The following is a 26,199-nucleotide window of genomic DNA, read 5'->3' as shown; positions in this document are numbered from 1 at the left end:
TAGACATGTTTAAGAGTACATACATATATGCACACACACATGCATTACATCTAGAGAAAAAGACAGAAAGATTGCAAAAACACTTTACAATTCTTCTGTTATCCTCACATCCCTGGAAAAGTATTATTATTATTATTACTACTACCATTTTATATTTGAATAAACTGAGGCAGACAGAGGTTAAGCGACTCCACCAGAGACCTTATAAATACCTGAAGGCTGATGTGAACTAATTTATTTTCTCTCATTATACTGGCAGATATGATGAATAATAATTAATCTCCCATCTCTGTGCCTTTGAAATAGTGATCCTAATGCCTGGAATGTTCTTCCTGCTTTACTGCAACTTTTAGAATCCCTGACTTATTTATTTATGGCAATGGGGTTAAGTGACTTGTCCAAGGACACAGAGCTAGGCAATTATTAAGTGTCTGAGGTCTGATTTGAACTCAGGTCCTCCTGACTCCAAGGCTGGTGCTCTATCCACTGTGCCACCTAGCTGCCCCTGAAATCCCTGACTTTTTATAGCTTCCCACCTACCAGTGCCTTCCTTTCTAAAATTACTTTCCATTCACTCTATATCATATATATCAGGATGTCCTGATTCATATCTGGCTACTGGACCCAGATGACTTTGGAAGAGAAAAGTGAGGCTGGTGACTTAACACAAGCCCACCTCATTCAAATTCAATTCATGTGCTTGTCATGGTATCACTCCTTGATGTCATAGTCTTCATGAAGCAAGGACAAAACATCATCTCATATCTGTATCTCTCCTGTTAGAATGTAAGCTTCTTAAGGGTAGGTGTCTTCTTTTTTTTCTTTTTCTTTGTATCTCTAGTGTTTAACACAATGTCTCATCTGTCTGGTTTCTTATTCATATATATATATATATATATATATATATATATATATATATAGTTTGTTTGTTTGTTTGTTTTGCTTTTGCAAGGTAATGAGGTTAAGTGACTTGCCCAAGGTTGCACAGCTAAGCAATTATTAAGTTTCTGAGGCCAAATTTGAAATTGTGTCTTCTTGATTCCAGAGCTAATGGTCCTATTTTTTAGATAACATAGGATTCCATGTAAAGTGGAAGAGTGTGTAAAGAAATGGACTTGAAGTTGGAAAGATTTGATCCTGACACAGCTGGTCAAGCTATTCAAACTCTCAGTTTATTTTCTTTGCATTGGAGAGTTATGATGCAAAACCTGAATTATATTAATTTGCACTTCCATTATTGTCAGTTTTGGAGTAATCTTTTTTTTTTTAAATTTAATCTTTATGACTTAAATATTTTTTTTTCTTCAATGCAATGGGGTTAAGTAGCTTGTCCAAGGCCACAAGGCTAAGTAATTATTAAGTGTCTGAGGTCAGATTTGAACCCAGGTACTCCTGATTTCATGGCCGGTGGTCTATTCACTGCATCACCTAGCCGCCCCTGGAGTAATCTTTCAAGTGACTAATTCTTATTTTGAAAATTCGCTCTGTATACAGTAATAGCAATATTGTTTTACAATTTTGAGCAACAGTCATCTCAATATAAATACCCAAATTAACCTCAAAGATCCTATGAAAATGTTGCTTGAATCTAGAAAAATGATATGTTTGTATATACATATACATAAAATATATATTTGGATCTAATAGTAACCAACTCAAAGTTTGGGGTGGGTGGTAAGGGAAAAAAATAAAGTCATGATAACTTTGTTTTATATTTGAAAAGAATAGCAAGCTGTACATAATGGATCTGCAATTTCAGGTACAATTCTGGTTTTTTGTTTTTTTTTTTAGTTTTTGCAAGACAATGGGGTTAAGTGGCTTGCCCAAGGCCACAGAGCTAGGTAATTATTAAGTGTCTGAGGTCAGATTTGAACCCAGCTACTCCTGACTCCAGGGCCAATACTCTATCCACTATGCCACCTAGCTGCCCCCATACAATTTTGTTTTTTTAATCTCAATTTGTTATGGATATGTTTGTTTTATTTCTTAAATTCTTTAGAAGTAAAATTTCAAAAAAAAATTTAGAGCCTCTATACATTTGGTATATATTGTGCAATATGATGTAAATACTGTCAAAATTTAATTTCTTCAAATGCTTTCTGCTTTCCCACCAGTTTTTGTTGATCAGTTATTTTTCTGTTTATGTTCTTAAATTTACTTAGTATTAAAATGCTAAGCTTGAGTGGCTTCAGATTTTGCATATCTAGTTTGTCTGATTTATTTTTTTTAAAACTCACTCTATAGTTTGAATGATTATTGAATTAAAATAACTTGAGATTTGTCAATGGTAAACATGCTTCATCTTTCCTTTTTCCATCACGTTATTTAAGATTCTAGCACTTTTAATCTCACAAATAGAATTAAAAATATTTTTGGTTGGTTAGCACAAAATTTGTAAATTAATTTAAGTAGTATAGTCATTGGCATGCCTAACCACTAACAATGAAATTTAGCCCACATCACTTCATTTATTTATATTAAGTGTTTTGTAATTTTATTTATAGTTTCAATGTGTATTATTAGGTTAACTCATTCATTTTGTAGATATTTTGGACTATTTTCTTCTTCTGGGTTTGATTAGTGCTATGCTGAAATAATGATTCCTGTGAATTTGTAGCCTATTATTTTGGAGAAGCTATTGTCTCAATTAGTTTCTTTCCTGACGCTCTGGAGTTTTCTAGGAAAACCATAATGTTGTCTCTTAATAGGGATTTTTGGTTTTGTCAGTGCTTTTTACCTTTCATTTCTTTATCTTTCCATTCAAGAATGCCTATCTTATGGGTGGAGTATAAGCATCAACTCAGCTGAATTTTCCTAACATTCTCAGTTGAACAATTTTAAAATAACTCTTCAAATAAAATTTTGGAATGGCAGAGTCAGCAAGAAAGCAGAATGAAATAGTTTTCCAGTGTAAGACAACTAAGATAGTCAGCAGGGAGAGTTCTATGGCACCAGGGTGGTGCTCACCCTTTGTAGCACCCACAGTGGGCATTTTTGGTGGCTACAACATTGCCCAGAAATCATTGTGCAGTTAAGAGAAATGTTACAAAGATGATCAATTGTGAAAGACTTGGCTGCTCTGAGCAATACAATGATCCAAGACAATTCCAAAGAACTCACAATGAAAAAATGCTATCCACCTCCAGAAAGAAAACTGTTGAAGAAACATCATTAGCTTGCTTTTTCAGTGGGTGGCGGAAGTATAAGAGGAGGGAGAGAATTTGGAACTCAAAATTTAAAAGAAATGCTAAAAACAAATCAGTTTATTAAAAGTTTGAAAAAAAAGAAGCATCTTAATTTACCCTTGTGCTCATTTCAAGATTCTTGTATTTCATTTTTGCAGATACTGGTTCTTGCTTTTAGATATAAACCTTTGATCATATCAAAAAGAAGCCTTCCATGCCAATGTCTTTTAGAGTTAACATATATAGTGTTTTATATTGTCAAGGGTTTTTCCTGCATGTATTGAAACATTAATGTAGTTTTAAAATATGATTATGCTAGCTGTTTTCCTAATAGTGAACTACTCCTATTATATGTCTAACGTACTCACTGTTGGGAGGAAAATGTGTATATGATGATAGTCTCTTTGATAGCATCAAAACATTTTTTTGCATCAATATTCCTCAGGGACATAGTTTTTAAGATCATTCTCTGCTTTAATCCCTGTTTGATTTGGTGTCTGACTAATTTTCTCTTATAAAAAGTTTGGTAGAATGTCTTCCTTCTAAATTATTAGGAATGATTTTTATAAAAAATAAACAAAAATAAGTATTAAGCTAAACAAGTACTAATCTTTATACTGTAACTATAACACCAACTAAACAAAGGTTAGGGAGGGAATGGACAGTCCTGGTTTCCCTTAAGCTACTCAAAAAAAATCACATGTTTTCTTGAACTTGAGTTGGTTCTTGTCTACTCTGTCTTACATATTAACCCTTAATCACAATTAGTACAATTTTTAGTTGACTAGATAAATCTGATTTCCTTAACAAGTCACGTAATAAATGTTTATTATGACTTCAAATCTTTGATAGTTGTACTGATAGTAATAGTTATACAATTGAAAATTTGTAAATTACCCGAAAAGTTAATTTCTATTATTAATTCCTGAAGAATAAGACATGAATTTATGAATGTTTAATAAAATTGCTTTATCTATCTAAAAATTCCTTTAGTTCTAAATGACAGAAATGGACAATTCAATGTCACATTCAAAGCTAAAATTATAACAGAAGGTAAAGGTAAAATAAATCCCCTGGGTCTGATCTTATTACTTAGGGATGGTCTAAGTCTGTTCCAAATCAGTTTCTTCCCTGCTTCTGACCATACATATAAACTACAATAAACAGTTCAGTTATGCCAAAGAGCACCAGAGCCCAGCCCAGTCTGATTAGTCCACAGCTAAGTAGAAAAGACTAGTAGTACATGTTATTTTAGAATAAGGTCAAAAGTTGTTATTGTTACTGTGGACAGCAGTAACAACTTCAGATGTACATATCCCATGTAGTACCTTTTATCACCATTGTTACACATACTTAATAAATTACACACTATAGTATGGACCTGCATCTATTCTTTACCTATCTCCTCTGCCAATTAAGCACTTATTTTTATCTATTTAGTATTTTAAGCATCCTTTTAGTTGTAAGAAATTCTAAGAAATATGAAGCAAGTAGGTAGAAGATTAATTTCATCCTTTATATAACAAAGTTATTTATGTCTATATAAACAAATGGTTCCATTTTTTCAAATTAATTTTCATTTTATTTTCAGTTCTGAATTCTAACCCCAGTGTTTTCCCTTCCTTTCTCCATTTAGAAAAGAAAAACAAAACTACTCCAAATATATATAGTTAAGGAAGACAAATTCTTAAATTAATTGTATCAAATGGTTCCACTTCAAAGTTTTACATATTTATACTTTTCTAAAAGTATATCCTAAATTAGGATTGCAACTGGGTTTAAGATTGATTACTTAAGCATCCAAAGATATGACACAAAATTATAAAATTCCATTTTATTTAAATTGAAATACATTTATCTTTTGTATAGGTTTTAAAGAAAATCAAAGCACTGCTATTATTATTTACCCCATGATGACCTAAGAATAGAAAACATATTTCCTTAATTTGAAAAAGTATTCTTATTTAAGCAATACTGTAATTTATATAGAAATATTTTTGTTTAACCTTTTCAGTTTTTAAAATTCAGAAATATTGATACAAAGGGGAAGAAATTCTTAGATCTTCAGAAAACTCAATACTACTTCTGATATAGATTAACAAAAATGAATACCACTTTCTTTAATACTAAATAGATGCTTTATTAGATTGTTGCTTTTTAGATGACATGACACTATTGAAAACATTTGGTTGCTACTTTCAGAATTTTCATGTCTGGAAAAAAATATTCTATGGTTTACCATTTGTTGCCATGTCTTACAAAGATAGGGTCTATAGTCTATATCTACTTCTTCACAAGAAAGTTTTAAGGAAGATGATCTTTCTGTTGAATTTGAACTTTTTTTCATTATACTTTGTGTTGTTGCAAAGACAATCAAGTGGTATTCTTTTACAAGTTTCTCTATGAATTTAGAACATTTCTTCAGAGTAATCTCTTGTAAGTTAAGATTTTCTCCTCCATTGACTCGGTCTATCCAATAGAAGGCTGATAAACTATCTAAAATGAAAAGGCAGAGGGATGGGTGACTACAAAACATAGTTTCCAGTGAGTAAAGAGTGATAAGTAACTGGTTACTGCTGCTGCAATTCACAAGAAAAAATCTTCCAAGACAACATTTTATTATGTCTTCTGTGCTTTGGGACAGTCTGTGTTCAAGAATTGTAACTAGCCGAAGCATATCAAAGTGGTAGTCTGTGTCAATAAATAAGACTTCAACTTCTAATCCACCTTCTGATTTTGGAAGGATACATCTTGCGGTCAGATGATAGAGCATTTCTGTTTTTCCTGTTCCTTCTGGACCATGGAATTCTAGTATGTCCCCTGTAAAAAATGAAGAAATCCTAATTGGAATATAGTAGTCAGAGATGCAGCAAATGAAAAAATTCAGGTTAAAGCATTTATTTGCTCATTTTTTAAAGATGAAGACTTTTTAGATTTGTGAAAAAATCTACATTTTGTCAAGATAAGGGAAATTTAACAGCAAGCATTAAAAAGGGAAAAAATAGCAACTAAATACATTTTATTTTATGAGAACAAGTCAGCTATCAATTATCCTTAAGCAGATTAAAACCTTTCAGTTTTCACTTGCCAATTCTATTTTAAAATTCTTTATTTAAAACATCACTCAATTTATTTAAAGGCTTTGTGTTGACTCAATTTTGCTTTCTTCCTGGACCTCCTAGAATTCTTTCAAAGGTGAGTCCTCTTTGAAAGGCATGAATAAGTTTAGGTTAAATTAATACTTTTATAATTTGAGAGGTAAAAATAACTATCTAGTCCAGGCTGGTTTGTGTACTGAAAAATCCATATGGGAAAAGTGGATGTTTTGTCAGCTCTTCTTGTTTTATGTCTTCAAAAATTATTTTATTTGCAGTATCAAACTGATCCAAATACAGGCTCTAGATCAGTAAGATCAGTAAAATTTGAAAGGAACAAGTATATAAGGATACACAAAAAGTAACCACAAAACTGTAACATTAAAAATACAAATCTACTAAAACTTCCCCCCCATTTAAAAAATTTAAATAAAAGTGTTAAATTCATGTTTCATGTCTCTGGCCTCTGTATTGTCCTTTCCATTGCTCTCTGACTAAAACAGCAATTGTGTGTTGTTCTCAGACAAGTCAGACTGGAAAAAATGCAGCATATATTCAGTAAGGCATCATATTATGAATTCCTGGGATATATGACACCATAATATAAATGTAAATTTTTAGAATCAACATGATAAATATACATTTTGAGGGACTGCTACTGTTTTGGATATTTATATCTGTTCCATTCTGCAAGCACAAAAAATTGAGAGTTGACAGCATTTCACTCTAGGTTAGCATTTTGTTAACTTCCTAGTAAATCCTTTGCTTTTTTAAACCAAATGAAAACATTTTTATACAAATAGAATAAATACATCCTAGAATGAATACAGTCTTCTTGCTAATTTCCCCTAAAAGCTAAGTTTTACAATTCATTTAACAAACCTTTAATAAGCACTCAGACTGTGCCAAGTACCATAAAACAGTAAGCTAAATAGAGGCAGAAACAAAACCAGATCCTGCCCACTAGAAGCCTAAATTCTACTACTTAATTCTCTTCTAGAAAGGAGGAAGAAGTTACTTCCTTGTAAAAAAGTAATTTGAGTATAAAATATAACAATGACAACTTTAACACAGACTAATGTGGTTCCTCTGCTAAAATAGTCTTCAACTTGGCCAAGTGGAAAAAGCTCTGAATTAATAGAATTCAGAAGTCCTGCTCTTGGCTGGATCACTGCTTATATCCAAGTCAATAAACCCTGAGTCTTGGTTTCTCAGAGGAAAATGATGGAGCTCACTAAACAGTTTCTAATGCTGTTTTACGATGTCCTGAAGATCCTAAAGAATTTTTGCACAGAATATTTCAGGTGAATTAATATTAAGAACCACACAATGTTTTTACCATTTTTGTTGATCTTTATTGTCTACTTCCTGCTAACCATAGTGAGTGAATAGTCTATGTGAAGGGAAAAAATTAAATGCCTATCACATGCCAGGCAGAATGCCAAGTGCTTTACAAAGGTAATCTCATTTGATCCTCACAACAAACCAGGAAATCGATACCATCATTCCCCGCCATCTGACAGCCAAAGAAACTGAGGTAGACAGGGATGAAGTGACTTGCCCTGGGTCCCACAGCTAGTATGTGGCTGAGGCTGCATTTGAAATCAAGTCTTTCTGACTCCAGGCCCAGGGCTCTCTCTCCATAAGGAATCGTCTTGGACAAGTTATTTATCAACTCCCATTTTTTTCGTATGCTAATTATTTTTTGGGGGAAAAGTCAAATCCTCTCTATTTAAATAGTAATATTTGCCTAATCTGAAAATTCCCTGTAATGTTGCAGATCTATGATCCTTCAAACAAAGCAAAGTTTCACAGTATTCCAGTGCAGTCACCACAAAAGAGTCAGGAATTTTTCTCAGGTAGGTGGTATTTACCTGAATCACTGGTAAACTACAACTCTACACAATCTCTACACTGCTTTTATCAAGAAACTTTTTTTGACTTAGTCAAGAGTATAATTCACTCAAAAGAATTATAAAAACTTAAGAATTTTAGAGTAAGGCTTATAACAAGTTGGTAATACTTTTTTGTCCTCACTCACCTGAAACAAGTCCCCCCCACTTTTATTCAATTATACAAACATAATTAAGATAAACAGGGTAAACCTGAATTTTTAAAAATATATTTATTTTTCCAGCTACATGCAAAAATAATTTTCAACATTCGTTTTTTGGGTAAGATTTTGAATTTCCTGCCTCCCTCTCTTCGCTCCCCTCCCGCCCTTGACAATGAGCAATCTGATATAGGAAACCTGAACTTTTTAGCATCAAAAACTGGAAGCTGTTTCTTAAGCTATGTACTATGGAACCATGGGATTTCATTAAGTCCAAAGGGTCATGCAAGGAAAAAAAAGTTGTAATGGGGAATGAGAACCCCAAAGCAAACTCTGACATCTGTAAGCTTCTCACATGGCTTGAATATTAAGATGAAGTGGATAAATACTGGGAATTGATAAAAATTAAACATGAATGAAAAGCTGGTTTCTTATGGGTTTAAAAATCCATGGGGCAGCTAGGTGGTACAGTGGATAGAGCACTGGCCCTGGAGTCAGGAGTACCTGGGTTCAAATCCGGTCTCAGACACTTAATAATTACCTAGCTGTGTGGCCTTGGGGAAGCCACTTAACCCCATTGCCTTGTAAAAACTAAAAAAAACAAAACAAAACAAAAACACTACTGTATGAAAAAATATCAAGTAGTAAATATAAAAGAATTCACATTCATTTATATTCTCAGTTCTCTCTTGTCTCTTAAATTCACACACATATATTTTGTACCAGCTCCTATTCTCAAAATATGAGTATAATTGGGAAGTATTAAGATAGGAAAATGAAAGAGTTTTAAAACCAAGTCTCTCAAGAAGAAACAAACATCCATAAACTGAGTCTGAAAAGTAAATCTCAAATACAGAAGAAATGCAAATATGAGATGAGATCCTGATGCAGTGATTTTCCCCAAAAAATTTACATAAATTATAAGGGATGATTGACAAAGCTAATTTAGAAACAAAAATTTTTTTTAGTAGAAATGTGAACTAAGAGAATCTTATTCCAAGTAAAGGTTTATTTTAAGTCAATTTGAGAATGAAAATTGCAGTGCAGATCTTACAAGATGAGATTACATCAAATATTGTTCCCATTATTCAAGAATTTATCAATTATAAATAATTAATACTTGTTATATTTTTAGAATTCCCAAGTGTTTTATGTTTAATATATATTAAATTTAATATATCTTTCTTATATATTACTATCATTAACATAATAGAAGTCAATAAAAACATATAATTATACAACATCTGCCTTACATGTCTTTAAACAGTTCATATTCAAAACATTAAGTAATTTAAAAAGTGTAGTTTTCTTTTAAAAGGTTTTTAGGCTTTTCTGTCAGTTGTATTTTCAAGCCTTTCTTTCCCTCCCAAAGAATCATTCCTAATTATAAACAATAACAAAGAGGGGCAGCTGGGTGGCACAGTGGATAGAGCACTGACCTAGGAGTTAGGAGGAGCTGAGTTCAAATCTGACCCCTAATTTCACCTGGCTGTGTGACCTTGGTCAAGTCACTTAACCCCCATTGCCTTGCAAAAGCAAAAAAAAGAACAATAACAAAGAGTAGTTTAGCAAAAACTAAGCAACACAAAGAAAAAGCCTGACATTGCCTATAATATTTCACAACCAGAGTCTATTTCTATTAAAAAAGGAGAGATGTATCAACTTTTTATAGTGTTTTTTTAGGGTTTTTTTGCAAGGCAAATGGGGTTAAGTGGTTTGCCCAAGGCCACACAGCTAGGTAATTATTAAGTGTCTGAGATCGGATTTGAACCCAGGTACTCCTGACTCCAAAGGCCAATGCTTTATCCACTATGCCACCTAGCCACCCCTATAGTTTTCTTTCAGGTGAAATTTGAGCATTATAATTTCATAGTATTTGGTTTTTTTTTTTCATAAATACTGATAGCATTTATTTTTTTACATTGCCTAAATTACTCCTTAACAGTACTTCCCTGGTCCCTATCCAGAGAGTCATTTCATAAAGAATAATTTTTTAAAGAAAAAAAAGGAAGAAAAAAATCAAAATCAATCAAGGCATCGAAAAAGTCTGAAAATATAGACAATGTTTCATACCAGTTACCTTCAATCTCTGAAAAGGAACTAAGGAAGGCATTTTCACAAATTATTTGGGATAATGCTAGTTTTTTGTAATTATGCAACCTTCTTTATCAATTAATTTGTACCTACTGTTCTTTGCTTTTAAATTGTTGTGGACATTCTGTATATTGTTTTCTGGATTCTTGTTTACTTTATTCTATATTAGTTCCTAGAAGTTTTCAGTGCTTCTCTGTATTCATCATATTTTAAAGCATATTCTATTAGATTCATTTACTATAATTTGTTTAATCATAGGATAATCAATAGGAATCTACCTTGTTTCCAATTTTTAGATACCTCTACTAAGTTCAGTTTCATTTGTTGCTGTTCTTTCTTTTTACGCTGCTCCCATCACTATGTATATTCTTTTCCCAGTTCTGTTTACTTCACTTTGATTATGTTCATATACAAGAAGTCTTCCCATGTTTCTCCACGTAGAAGGATGGTTGGTCTTAAGACTAAATGAGTTCAGACCCCTCCTGAACTTGATGTAATCAAATAATGAGTTAATGTTTAAATAGTTGTTAACATCCTGCTATCTTTTCCCAGAAATGTGATAATCTTTTCCCATGGAACTGCAGCAATGATGAAAACAGGCTAGACTCCTGGAGGCCTTTAAAGAGCTAAACCTGGAATCAGATAATGATGAAGTCTGACAGTTTGAGGTCATCTAGATTGGAAACCCTTTTATTAAGAGTGTCCATAGTGTCTAAAGAAAAGGTAGTGGTGTGGTAGAGAGTTTCTCTCTTACTTCTCCTATACATAAATCACTCTTTGAATCGTCCTCATTGTCAGAAAACTAGTAAGTGTCTAAGCCAGGAATCCAAACTAGATCTTTCCTGATTCCAAGTTTAATGCTCTTTTCTTCTTTACCATACTATTTCCCAGTCCATAATAGATGGATGAGTAACATGAACATGTTATTTACCTCTTCCCCAGTAAAACTCTGGTTTAGGGCATTAATTTCTTTCAAAGTCTAGGACCCATGGGAAAAATTGTCCTTGTTAGACCACTCATATTTATAGGCCATGCAAGAATTGAGTGTTTTAAAAATCAAGGATTATCTACATATTTTTTTTGATCTATATTTTTTTTTAGGTTTTCTTTTCAAGGCAATGGGGTTAAGTGGCTTGCCCAAGGTCACACAGCTAGGTAATTATTAAGTGTCTGAGGTTGGATTTTAACTCAGGTACTCCTGACTCCAAGGCCGGTGCTCTATCCACTGTGCCACCTAGCTGCCTTTGATCTATATTTTCAAAACTGCTAAATATTATCTTCAACGTAACAGTTCTCAATATGTGTTTGTTTGCAACTATAGTACCCTTTTAAAATGATATTAAATAAGTATTTGCTTAGTATTCATATAACATTAAGGCTAGACTCTAAGGGAGGATACATAAAGGTAAGATGTGGTACACGACTTGAAGAACTTTATAATTGAGTTGAGGAGACAATAATGAAGTACATAAAACAATCAGAGGTATAAAGAAGAATACAACAAATTGCTAAACTGAATGCCATCAAATACCAAGGTATAGAGGTCCTAGGAACACCTTCTATTTTTCTGTCAGGAGGTAGGTCAGAGATGACTTCACAGAGAAAGAACTTAGGTTGAGTCTTGAAAGAAGGAAAGAATTCTGAAAGGCAAAAAATGAGGAGGGTCTCCATTTCAGGCAGGACTGATGAATATACAAAGGTAAGCTAAGGCATGCTGAATTCAGGGAACTTGCCTGGAACATAGAATGCATGAAGAAGAATACTATTAAAAAAAAAACTGGAGAGGTAAATTAGAAGAAACTCATGGAAGATAGCTAGACCTTGAAAAATTATCAGAATTTGGATAGAGTGAATGGCTAGACAAAAACATTCTGCACAAAGATGTACAAAAGCACAAAGGTAGTAATGAGGATAAAACATATAAAATGAAGGAGACTGGTTTCTGTGAAAAAAAAGAAAATGTAGCAATTTTAATATTACAATCCTTTAGCATGAACTTCAGTTTGTATTTCCAATTTCCTTAAAAACAGAATCAATTATATTCAGGGATATATATATCACCAGAAAAGGAGATGATCTGGTCAAGGAGGAAGAAAAAGATGCAAAAGATGGACAATGTGATTGATACAATGGTATTTTTAAGATGCTAAAAGAGGCAAAGGAAGGTATCTAGCACACTGCCTGTATAGTCTGTACAAGTTTACAGAAAGACAAAAATCAGAAGATGAAGTATGTATGGATGAGGGACACCCATACCTATGAGATCACCATTCCAACTAAATAAAAACCATATTCATCAGGGATAAATTCATATTAAAAACCCAAATCCTATGTGTAAATAAAATAAAACATCAGGATGAAATTAAGATAATTGATTTTTGCAATTGAGTTTTAACATTTTTTAAAATACAGGAATATATAAAAATAATTAGCAAAATTGTTATCCTTTGAATAATAATAATAATATAAAAACAATATTTTTGTAAGACTTTCAAGAAAATTAAAAAGAAAAATATTGAACATACAGAACAAAACAACATATAGAATAATAATCCAGAATAAGTTAAACATAAATAATCCCTTCCTGTGCTCATATACACAAAATACATATATATTACTTCTCATGGGGAACTATAAGAAATTTATTATTGTTGTTGATTCAAAGAAATCACATTTTAAAAACACAGAATCCAATTTATATATTGAATCTTTTATTGTTTCCAACAGATAAATTGATGTACCTTTGACCAAATATCCTTCATATGATAATAGGTAAAAATTGGAAGGGATTTTAAAGCAAAATTATTCTCCTGCTAAACACAACATACAATAGAAAGAAACAGAAATTGAATGTGATACAGGTACTCTTTTAATAGAGGTAAGTAGTCCTGACTTTGAATATTGCTAGATAAGTGAAAGATGTTCCACTGTGAAAAATATAGGGCTGATAATTTTACTATATGACACATTATAAAGCAATCTTCTATTCACATCTCATCTTCCACAGCACTGATCCAAGGCTAGCTATTTTGGCAAATGATATAACTAAATATGTAAAGTGATGCCACAGAAATAAAGAATAAGCTATTCAAAATATCCTTTTCCCACCTAGTTTAGATCTATGATTTCAATATATAGGTAACTTCTAGCAGCTAAACTCCCTCCACTACTGAGTTCTACAATTTGCATCTAACTTAGAGTTTTAGGGGCAGTTGGAGGTTAAAAGACTTGCCCATGAAATCAAGTGAATGTCCTTCAATTGGGGAATGGCTTAACAAACTGTGGTATATGTATGTGATGGAACACTACTGTTCTATTAGAAACCAGGAGGGACGGGAATTCAGAGAAAAAATGCTCTAAATCATTATTAGAGAAATTCAAATTAAAGCTTCTCTGAGGTACCACCTCACACCTCTCAGATTAGCCAGTATGACCAGGAAGGATAATAATCATTGTTGGAAGGGATGTGGGAAATCTGGGACACTATTACACTGTTGGTGGAGCTGAGAACTCATCCAACCCTTCTGGAGAGCTATTTGGAACTATGCCCAAAGGGCAACAAAAATGTGCATACCCTTTGAGCCAGCAATACCACTACTGGGTCTATACCTGAAGAGATGAGGAAAAAGGGTAAAAACATTAATTGTACAAAAATATTTATAGCAGCCCTGTTTGTGGTGGCAAAGAATTGGAAATCCAGTAAATGTCCTTCAATTGGGGAATGGCTTAGCAAACTGTGGTATATGTATGTCATGGAACACTACTGTTCTATTAGAAACCAGGAGGGACGGGATTTCAGGGAAACCTGGAGGGATTTGCATGAACTGATGCTGAGTGAGATGAGCAGAACCAGAAAAACACTGTACACCTGAACAGCAACATGGGAGTGATGTTCAACCTTGAAGGACTTGCTCATTCCATCAGTGCAACAATCAGGAGCAATTTTGGGCTGTCTGCAAAGGAGAGTGCCAGCTGTTTCCAGATAAGGAGCTGTGGAGTTTGAACAAAGTGCAAGGACTATTCCCCTTAATTTAGAAAAAAAACATATCTTATTGTCTGATCTTGTTACCTCTTAGACTTCTCTTCTCTTTAAGGATATGATTTCTCTCTCATCACACCCAGTTTGGATCAAGGTACAACATGGAAACAAAGTAAAGACTGACAGAGTGCTTTCTGTGGGGGGTGGGGGGTGGGGGGGGAAGTAAGATTGGGGGAAATTGTAAAACTCAAATAATATCTTTAATAAAAATAAATCAAAAAAAAGAAAGTCTCTTCCCACAACAATACACATAGTCATCTTGTTTAAGTTTTCTGAGCCTCAGTTTCCTTTTTGAAAAATCAAGCAACTGCATGACATAACCTCTAAGTTCTCTTATGTCTCGAAAGTTCTATTATTTATGATCTACTACTGAAGTGTCATCTGAATTCACATAGCAAAAGTACTTTTATAGGAATTTATGTACAAATCCTTTTCAGCTACTATTACATGAGAAAATCAATTGCACTCTTAAACATTCATTTTATCAAAAATACTCCAGCTTTAAATAACTAAACCATTTAATATTAATATTTGATAGAATAGACTATTTTGTTTTAGTCTTTTTTTGACTTCCCACTCCTAGAGCAATCCTTTCCACAAAGCAGGGGTTTAATCAATATTTTCTGAGTTGTCAAGTTTGATGATCTTATTAAAGTCTATCATCTCTCTCTCTCTGATTCAAACTCCTCATTCTGGCATTTAAAACTACCTACAATATGATACACACTACCTTTCCATTCTTATCTTTTACCAATTCTGTCTGATTCTGTCTACAATCTGGGTGGCTAGGTAGCACAGTGGATGGAGCACTGGCCTTGGATTCAGTAGGACTGGAGTTCAAATCTGACCTGAGTTTGCCACTGACTAGCTGCATGACCTTGGGCAAGTCACTTAGCCCCAACTGCCTGTATCCAGTGCCATCTCCAGTTGTCCTGATTCATATCTGGACCCTGATGACTCTGAAGGAGAAAGTGAGACTGGTAACTTAGCACAGCACCCTCCCACTCAAATCCAATTCACTTATTTGTCATGATATCACCTCTCTGATGTCGTGGCCTTCTTTGAAAATGAAGAACAAACATTACTATGACGTCTGCACTTCAGCCAAACTGAACTTCTGATCATCCCTTTCCTGCAACACAGAACTTTCATGTATGAGTGCATTTGCTCATTCTGTCTCTATGCCTGGAAAGCCCTCTCCCTGTATTCCTACTTTAAAAATCTAATTCAAATGCCATCTCTTTCAAGAAGTTTCCATAATACCCATTCTAATAAGACCTTTTCTCCCTCATTCTTTAGCCACTCTATGATACCAAACTTAGCAAAGCACTTGACTGCTGCTCTCTTATATAATTTCTTATAAATTCACATTTTGTACTATAGTTGTCTGTTATACTCACTTACTAGACTATAAGTTCCATGATTATGGGAGCACCTTATTTAAACTTGATATTTCTTCCCTAGCACAGGGCCCCACTACTTCATAATTCATCTAGAAAGTAATAATTATTGACATTTCCTCAACAGCATTTGGACAATTTCTCTTCCTTTCTCCCAAGTAACTTGTAGCCACTATTTAAATAAGCTATGTTCAGTTATTCAATAACCATTCACATGCTATGTATTCCTGTGGACTGTCCTCTTCACCCAAAGACTCTCAAATTTTAAGCAGTCACAAACCTCCTTTTCAGAATATTTTTAAATGTATAAAATAAAATATGAAGAATCACAAAGCAAACTAATTATACTGAAATATCAAAATATTAACAAAACAAATTTACAACCTTAAGGCTTAGAACCTCTCCTATAAGAGGCCTAATCTCTGAGGGATGTAGGAAGGAAGCAAATCATAGAAACATAAAAAATGAAGATAATACTTATATACAAAAAAATTATGATCTAGAAAGGAAGATAAAACTGTCCTTTAAAAAAGTACGTAAAACAATATAAATTCAAGATAATATAAAAAATGTTGAAGGATATAAAAATAAAGAAATAAAATTCTTGGATTGAAATTAATTCAATTAAATATTAAGTGACTACCTACTATGCACAAAGAACCCTGTGCAAGGCACTAGCATACAAAGTTTAAATAAGAAATAGACCTTGCCTTTGTGGAACATATAGTTGGTAGAAAAATATAAGACATATACAAGTAATTATAATACAAAGTGATAGATAAGTACCCCAAAAAAGAGATAAAATTCAAGCAAAGTGCTTTATGAGATCCAAGAAAGAAAAGGACACAACTGGAAGACTAAAATTTGGTCTCTAGAAGAGGGAAAGAAATTCAACAAGCTGAGGGCATATTTTAAATTCTTGCTGTTGCTTTTTCACTAACATATAGAAAGTATATAAATTATTTATAATTATAAAATAGCCCAAATTACAGCTATGTTTTTATTCACACTGTTTCTGTCCCTCTTGAATAAAACTTGATGTACAAGGAACTAGAAAAGTGCACACAGTAATGCCTTCATGGTATTGCAGGGCAGCCAGATGGTGCAGTGGATAGAGGAAAACCTGAATTCAAATCCAGCCTCAGACATTTAACACTTACCAGTTGCATGACCTTGGACAAGTCATTTACCCCAACTGCCTCCCATCCAGGGCCATCTCCAGTCCTCCAGCCATATAAGGCCCCTGGACCCAGATGGCTCAGGAAGAGAATGTGAAGCTGGTGACTTAGCACAGCAGCCCCCCCCCAATCCAATTCACTTGCTTCTGGCATCACTTCCCTGATGTCATGTCTTCTTCGAGAACAAAGAACAAACATCAAAGGTATTAATATGGTATTAATTGAACTCAGTTCCCTTAAAAATAAATAACACAGCTAACCCTTTGAAAATAAAGGGGTTAGGCCAGCTGATTTCTAAGATTCCTTCCAGTTCTAAGTTCTATGGTGGAAATCTGCCTTAAATGCATTATACATTTTGTTTCCTTACAAAACAGAAATCTAAACTTTTTTGATGATTCAGGGTTATTAAAACAGACATCAGTGATTGAACTATATTATAATATGGTAACTTCCTCAGGATCTGATGAAGTGCAGAATGTTTTCTAATACACTAAATAGTCCCAATTGTTGTACTCAGAATAAGTTAATTGTGGCAGAGAAATGATCCTGTACTATGTCAGTAAAGTGCCAGCTCCGATTGGTTCTACAATGCAGGAAAGGTTTTAACTATGGTCCCCAGCCATAGTTTTGCTTTCCTTCCAAAGAACAGTATTAGTGAGTGAGAACTCAACACAAGTAATCTGGCCTCTTGGTGATGAATTCTTTGACCATGGCAATCTATGAAACAAGTAAATAAGCCACATCAGGAAGTTTTTATTAGCTTTCCACTGAGGCAAGTGCATTATCGTAGATCCATGATCTTTGTGGCATTATTATGGCAAAAAAAAGTGACAACAAAAGACAACTATAGACAACTACAACGCCATATTTAAAATGAAATGCAAGCACACTGTTATATTAGATCAGTGGATAAAGCCAGTTTCATGAAAAAGACAGTATTTGAATTGGGTTTACATGTAGGAATTCAGGAAGAGCAGTTGGAACAAGGCAGTCCAGGCCACGGCTTTTCTTCAAATACATGAAGTTCCCAAATAAGTAACTCCTAGATACATGAAGGATTACAGTTTGTATTTTACCCCATCTATGCACCCAGCTCAACTTCTTTCTTCAATTTTGAAGACAAATAAGTCTTTTAAACTAATACAAATATGCAACTTGAGCAAAGATATCACTTACAAAATTTTCCTGGAATAGGAAATAGTAACTGGTAGTGTTTCCTCTGCTAGTTCACTTAGAAATCATGAGGTACTGACACACCCCATCTCCATTCCAAAGGAAAAACTGGGAAAGGGTTAGTGTAAAATAAAGGATATTAAAATGTCAAAATAGCAATTTATCAGAGTACTACTTTTTTTTTTTTGCAAGGCAATAGGGGTTAAGTGGCTTGCCCAAGGCCACACAGCTAGGTAATTATTAAGTGTCTGCCACCTTGCAGCCCCAGAGTACTATTTTTTAAATGGAACGTATACCCCAGGGGTAGCTGGGTGGCAGCAGACAGAACACTGGCCCTGGAGTCAAGAGGACTTGAGTTCAAATCTAGCCTCTGACACTTAATATTTACTTAGTTGTGTGACCTTGGGCAAGTCACTTAACCCCATTGCCTTGCAAAAAAGACAAGTATACCCCAGGAAAAAAAAATTCACATTATTTACCCACAAATAATGGAACAATGACTACCAAACAGTAACAAAAAGTCAGGAAACAAGTATTAATTAGATGCATACTATGTCTGAGACACTGTATTATGTTCTAAACTGGGCTAAGCATTGATTATAATAAAGAATTTGGTATATTACTATTACCTTAAGTCTTTCATTTTCTAGTCTGCTACCTATTTCTCTGACATACTCATGTATGAGTGCAAAAATAACATAAGGGATATATTTTCAAATGTTTCCAACTCCACACCCCATTTAAAAAAATTATTATTATTTTTTTTACCATGAATAGGAGAGCCTTCATCAGCAAACAAAAAAGGTTCTATATCTTTCAGAGAACTTCTACCTTCAAGTCGAGCAAGTAGCTTTCAAACAAATAAAAAGAAAAAAAATTCATTAGTTCTACATAATGATCATTAAACAACTGCATTTATGAGTATAATAATGACTGCTAGCAATCCCTTTTTTACACTTTAGACTGGGATAAAATGCAGTAAATAATAACAGTACAAAATGAGGTAAAATGATAATCAAGTAACAGGAGACTGTCAGGTTAAAATATTATCAGGGAAAAACTGGCCACAAGTTTTTCCTGGAGAAAAATAATTTTTATCTTCATCTCCAATAATCACCAGGAATCTGATCATTAGCTTATTTATGAACTGGATGCATAGTTAAAGGTGTGAAACATTTTACCACTCCAATAAATCTTTATTAAAAGGTTTCATTATGGAAAACAGGTAACAATGGGTTTTCAAAGACAACTGCAAAGTCCACACTAAGCTGAAAAGTTTTTGAATACTAGTGTGGTGATGGATTCTCTGCCTTCTTTTTGAAGACCAGTCTGGCTGTGTTTTGGGAGTCTCCCTATCCAGAAGGTTGGGCACAAGGTGATTTATTTTTTCAGGGGAGGGGAAGCACGGCAAATCTACTGTAGGAGCTACAATCTGCATTAATGGGAATAAGGACACAACAGGGAAATCACACAGGTGAAACATTTAAGAAAGTTAGGTTACTCATACTCTGTAGGTGAGTGCATATATATACAGCATATTAAAGGAGAGTTCAAAAGTCACACCAGTATTTATTAACCTAAATGCATTCTGCACTTCAACATACTTAGCTTGAGAGGTTATAGACAATACAATAATTCTTCTATCATTCAAAACATTTCTGGAAGCCTCTGTCTGAGCCAAACAAGAAAACAAGTCTTGTCATTACAGTATGATCACAGGTAGGGCAGTAACTACAGATTTATGGGCCCAAGGCAAGAGACAACCCCGCCCCCAAGAAAACCTATTCTCATTTGAGGTCTTGCTGGGGAAGAGGTGAGAGAAAGTGACCCCAAGATACTAGTTTTAGTCTGCTGTTGTGGGATACTTAGAGGGGGAAATGGGAATGCTATGAGGCAGGGGAAGAGTTCACCCAGCCAGCCTATCATAGGATAGCTTCCTATTGTAACTAATCTTACTAAATAGTAAAGATGCTATTTCTAGCCTGTTAAATAATTGTAAAAACTGTCAGTGCCCTCTAAAAGTGTGATATGTCAATACAAAGTCTTCTTTACCCTATAATAATTACAATTATCATAGCATTTCTTCCCCCGCCTTTTTTCTCAATTATGTAAAGATAATTTTCATCATTCATTTTTATAGTTTTCTCCCTCCCATTCTTTCCTCCTCCAATCCTAAGAGAGCAAGTAATCTGATATGTTATACATATACAAACAGATTACATTTCATTTTCTTTTTTTTTTTTAAAGGCAATCAGGATTAAATGACTTGCCTGGGTCCTACGTAGTAAGTGAGGCTGGAATTGAACTCGGTCCTCTTGACTCTAGGGCAAGTGCTCTCTCCACTGAGCCACCTACCTACCCCGGATCACATTTCATTTTAACCATTTAGGCCAATCTTACACATCAGACCCATCTCTGATAAAGGAATCCAAATTCAGATTCACCCTAAAAACAATGTAGATCTGCCACAGGTAATCATGTACAAAATAATATATCCAAAGGACAAAGGGAAATACAGATAAGAGTTTCAAAAACATTTTTGGTCAAATACAATGACATTACAGAATAGTCTACTAGGGTGGCTTCTGAAATCAATACTTTGAAATCACAGTATGAACATATTCATATGTATATTTATTTTAAAAAACCTGTCCCTCAGGGAAATTGATGAATTGCTAAAGAAGGAACTAAACACTCAAGTGTAACCTGTATGGAAGAATTATTCTTTAGGGCTAATTTCATATTTGCCAATCATTTCTAAAAATTAGGTATGCCAATCATTTCTAAAAATTAGGTATAGATTGAAGGATTTTTCTACACTCCAGAATATTAATAACATTATAAATATGACAATTTGGTGAGGAAAAAAGTACTGCAGATGTTTTTAATAAAGTAAATAAGACATTTATTAAACATTCAAAAAACTGGCATTATGTTATATGTGTTTGGCCCCCCCCACAATTACATCCACCTTTTTTAATGTTCAACTATGATATCAAGGAATCTGATGCAAAAAAAAAGTATGCTGTGTTTTATCAATGATGCTATAAAAGCACGGTGGGACATAGCTGCCAGAAGTGTTTTCTTAAATTTCAGACAAGGAAATACTGATTGAGAAATCTCCTTTCTAATATGACAAGAAAGGGTGATGAGAAATTTGGGCTTTTGCACAGTGGGTGGTCACCGTGGCACTGCTACATGGGCTGCTACAGAGTGAGTGGTGGCTCCTGTGTGGGAAGATCTCTTCTAAGTGATGCTGATAACATCAGAATCCATATGAAGTAGAAACATAAATGAGAAAAAAAATTATAATAAAAGATCACATTATAATCAATCTTATGTATTCTCAAATGAAGTGCTTGTTTCATAGCAATCCTGTGAGGAATCTTCTGGTCATTACAAACTTTGGAGGGTTTTTAGAATGGAGTGTAAGAGTGAAGGATAATGTTAATTTTGTCTTTCTACATGTAGCACCTAGATAGTGCCTTGCATAATACATGCTCAATTTGTTTAATATTTATACCAAATCTTATATCTTCAAAAAGACCTACTACAAAGCACAAACTAAGACTGTAAAGAATATTCCTAAAAGGCAAAGCGGCCAAAGATTCCAAAATTTGGGGCCTGGATTAGATCAGTTGGGTTGATAGCTTAGATGCACTGACAATGGAAGCAGATTAGGAGGCTGCAAGAAAGGGAGGATAACAGAGCTTCAAACCTCCTAGACCAGGAGAAGCTGTGAGACTGGCCTGGAAACAGTCAAGTAACCATTTGAAGACCTACAAGTTCAAGGACCAAAGACTGAACCTTCCTTGAGGTACAAGCAAACCAGTGCTACAATGACTTGTTTTAATATGTGAAAATAAGTTTCTTTCCTTTATTTTGCTCCACACTTTCCAAGAAGGTGCTGTGGCCAAATTAGTTTGAAAAATTCTGAATTAGCTTAAAATTTAACAGAATGTTAATGTGCCATAGTCCAGAAAAACCTGATTTTTTTTCTTTGTTCTCTAGGCTTTTCATTCTATTCATTACCTACTTCTCTTGCCAGGTGCTGACTCCTCCTTTCTTGAGTTGGCCCTTATCTGGAATTCTCCTATTGAGAAACACAAAAGATTTTGGGGTAGAAACCTCTACTCTTCTAAAATGATGAGGGCCTCCCTTCCAGGAATTTTGGGAAGGAGAAACTCATCAGTCTCTTCTTCTCTATCCCTCTGCTCAGCTGAGCTAAGAGAGGGGCCTGGAGCAGGGCTCTTCTACCTAGACATGGCTGACTCTCTCTTAGGCCATCAGATCCAAAGTCCCTGGGCACCAGCCACAGCTGTATCCCTTGTATCCCTTTTCTGCTGGACCTCCAGGTTCAAAACTTTGGAACTGTTAATCCCCAGCCTTGTGTAAGGGGGTGGCTATGTGCAGAGTGTAAGATCAACAGATGCATAAGGTTTATCAGTCAGTCACGCCCACTGTGAGGGGCTCACTAAACAGCCTCAGTGCCTCTTGGGTATCTCCAGTTAAACCATTTGGTCCTTTGAGACAAAGAAAAGCGTCTATTGTTTTCAGATCCAACTTGTTAAAATAATTTTTTAAATTCCATCAATGAACTTTGATAATATTATTTTTGCAAAGAAGAGCCACTCAATAAATGTTTGTTCAATATAAGTAAATTTATTACAGTGAGGTCTCTTTTTTTAAAAAACACATAATGGAATATCAATTTTTTTAAATAATTTAAGGCAATGAGGGTTAAGTGACTTGCCCAAGGTCACACAGCTAGGTGATTATTAAGTGTCTGAGGTCACATTTGAACTCAGGTCCTCTTGACTCCAGGGTCAGTGCTTTATTCACTGTACCATCTAGCTGCTCCAGAACATCAATATTAATAGAAACTTAATCTTTATCGTGGGCAAATTTTTACCAGAAGGGTAGACATAATTTTAAGAGATCCATTTATCAAATATTGTCTACTATAATATCACCTGTATTATTATCTCTCAGCTTTCTTTTGAGACTCAAATGATATATATAAAGCACTCTTCAAGTCCTCTATAAATATCAGATAGACAACAAAGATTTATTAATTAGGTGCTACATGTCATTGTGCTAAGTGTTGGGGAACAAAGACAAAAATGAGACAATCCTTGCCCACCGGGATCTTACATTCGTTCTATCAGGGACGACACCATGTGATATAAGTGCTATACACAAAATGAATATAAGCTAGCTTGGGGTGAGAGTAAAGTTGATCAGGACAGTCTACCAACAAGCACTCATGAAATACGATGGGCCAGCAAATATGTTAAGCCTGGGAAATCAACTATAACCCCCAAAAGGCAGCAGACAGTCTAAGGAGAGAAGGCCACACACAAAAGAGCTGAAAAATGGTGGGGGAGGCAATGTGGAAGAGAAAGAAGGGAGAGAAGAAAAGGGGGAAAGGAGGTGGGAAGTCCAGGAGAAATGAGAATGCTCCCTCAAAGGGAGGCTCCGGGCAGGAAATCTGGGCCAGGAGGAGGAGATGAATCACGGGGATCCTGGAAGTGGAAGTGTCCAAAGAGGAAGAAGCCCATCAGGGACAGGTGTGGGGCAGGAAAGGTTTCTTGCAGAAGGTAAAGTTTAAGTCAAGGAACCAAAGCAGGAACCAAGGCTTCCAAAAGGCAGAAGTGAGGAGAGGGAGCACCACAGGGATAGGTGATGGAGCAAGTGGCTAATGTGTCTGGGTGGAAGAGGGCCTAAAGGGAAAGAATATCTGTTACTAGGAACCATAGGATAGTATGAAGTGGAAAGGTGCGGAGGCCAGGCTCCCAAGACCTCTGAATGTCAAAGAGATGATAATTTACTGAGGTAACTGAGAACCCCTAGAGTTCATTGAGGTCAGAAGTCAGAGGTGGTCATAGTACACTTTGCAAAATCACAAAAGGTTAAATGGGGATGGATGGGAGGAGGGAAGAGACCTTTTGCATAGAGGCCAAGGGGGAAGCTCTCCTTCATCCAAGGTGATTTGGGCCTGAAGCAGGGTGGCGATTATGCGACTGGAAAGGGTGGGTCGGACACTATGTGGAAGGGTTCTCTTAGAAGTAGTGGCTGTCTGGAGAGCTGGCCTTGGGTTCAAACCCGCTTCTGACACCAGCCTGTGACCCCCAAGGCAAATCATCGAGCTGCTGGGGCCTCAAGAAACTCCTTAGAGTGATAGGAACTTTCAGTAAGAGATCTATTTTAATGAAATGAGTTTCCAAACTAGGAATTTCCTACTATGGTAACTGGTCATGAGGTAACAATGTTAAAAAAAAAAATCACACCTGAAGCTTAGATTGTACAACGAGGGTTAAGACAGAGAAAAGTATATATAGTATCAGGTAGGATGTGATGAGAGATCCAGCCAAAGACCTCTAGGAAAATGTATATGGGGAGAAGAGTGCTTTTTTTTTCCTATTTGGCAGAGGATGGGGAGAGATCAGGGAGAGAGGCACCTGAGCGGAGTTTTAAGAATGAGACATTCTGAAAGGCGCAAAAGTCCAAGTCTGTGGAACAGCTGGTGCAGATGCAAGTAGTTAGGAGCAGGTGGGTGATTTTTAAGGAAACTTCTAATACATGAAAGGAAATAATATAAACCCATGGGAACAGGGAGAGATTATAGAGAAAGAAGGACCTACAATAAACCCTCTAGGAATACCAACATTGGGGGATGAGAAGAGGACAATGAACCACTAAAACAGAATAAGGAGCTTTAAAGAAGGAAAACTAGGAGCAAACCATATCACAAAAACCAAGGAAGGAAGGAGAGCTATCCAGGAAGGGGGGGGAGGGGTCAATAGGCTTAAATGCCACAGAAGATCAAGGAGGATTAGGACTGAGAAAAGGTTATCATATTTGGAAATTTCAAAGTCTGATATTAAATACTAATAAGAGACATGCAAATTAAAGCCATCTTGAATTTTTAGCCCATCCCCAGAAAGATGGCAAATAAGGTAAGGGTCAATATAGGGTAGATTTTCATAAAGACGGGCAAAGAAGCTAAACTGTGGATGGAGCTGTGAACTAGTGGCAACCATTCTGGAAATCCATTTAGAATTATGAAAAGAATGTGAATAAAATATTCATACCCATCGATATAGAAATCCCACTGCTAGATAAATATCCCAAGGACAACAATGACAAAGAGAAAGGCCCTATACAGTCCAAATGGAGGGCATTTTGAGTAGTAAAGAACTAGAAATAAATTTTGTGGTCCATGAATGTAATAGAATATTACTGCACCATAGGAAAAAATACCAAGTAGTATGAGAAAATATATACCAAGTAGAGCAGAACTAGAAAAACAATTCATAATGGCCAACAGAATGTCAAATGAAAGAACAATCAAAACTGAATGTGGTATTTTGGAATTATGCCTAAAAAATTACTTGACTTTGTAAGCCTTTTGATCCAGTAATACCAATAAGTCTATATCCCAATGAGATCAAAGAAAGATGCAAGGGACCCATATGTACAAAAATATTTACAGTAACTCATTTTCTGGTGGTAAAGAACTCAAGAGTAAAACAAATAGGTAATGTCTGAACAAATGACGGTATGTGACTGCAATAGATTACTACTATACTATAAGAAATAATAAAAATGGGGGCAGCTAAGTAGCATAGAGTACCAGCTCTGGAGTCAGGAGGACCCAAGTTCAATTCTGACCTCAGACACTTAATAATCACCTACCTGTGTGACCTTGGGCAAGTCACTTAACCCCATTGCCTTAAATAAATAAAAATTTTAAAAGAAATAATAAAAATTAACAATTTCAGAGAAACCTCCAACAACGTGTCTGAACTGATAAATAACTTGGAACAAGTTCTACAGTAACACATTGTATAGAGGCAGCAGGTGGCACAGTAAAGAGAGCACCCACAGAGCAGGCTTAGGTAGACTTGAGATTCAACTGGGTAACCCATGGGAAGTTACTTAATCTCAGTCTGTCTCAGTTTCCTCAAATGTAAAATGAG

The 26,199-nt window shown here is 34.9% G+C and overlaps 1 protein-coding gene across 2 annotated transcripts in view; it reads right to left on the bottom strand.

Annotated features, from left to right (window-relative positions):
* Positions 1-1,227: 1,227 nt before the first annotated feature.
* Positions 1,228-26,199, bottom strand: part of LOC141492698 (DNA repair protein XRCC2-like) — a 43,772-nt gene continuing 18,800 nt past the window's right edge. The window contains exons 2-3 of one of the 2 annotated variants that reach the window (XM_074193296.1): positions 18,986-19,067; positions 1,228-6,005 (exon numbers count right to left, since the gene is read on the bottom strand). In XM_074193296.1, coding sequence (XP_074049397.1) covers positions 5,281-6,005; positions 18,986-19,067 — 807 coding nt within the window. In that variant the 3' untranslated portion in view covers positions 1,228-5,280. Of the gene's footprint in view, positions 6,006-14,642; positions 17,762-18,985; positions 19,068-26,199 lie in introns of those variants that run through there. The other variant, XM_074193297.1, reaches the window with a different exon arrangement.

The sequence above is a fragment of the Macrotis lagotis genome, chromosome 7, assembly GCF_037893015.1.
Source record: "Macrotis lagotis isolate mMagLag1 chromosome 7, bilby.v1.9.chrom.fasta, whole genome shotgun sequence".
Taxonomy (NCBI): Eukaryota; Metazoa; Chordata; class Mammalia; order Peramelemorphia; family Peramelidae; genus Macrotis; species Macrotis lagotis.
Note: the sequence above shows the minus strand (reverse complement) of the source record. Positions and strands in the feature narration are given on the sequence as shown.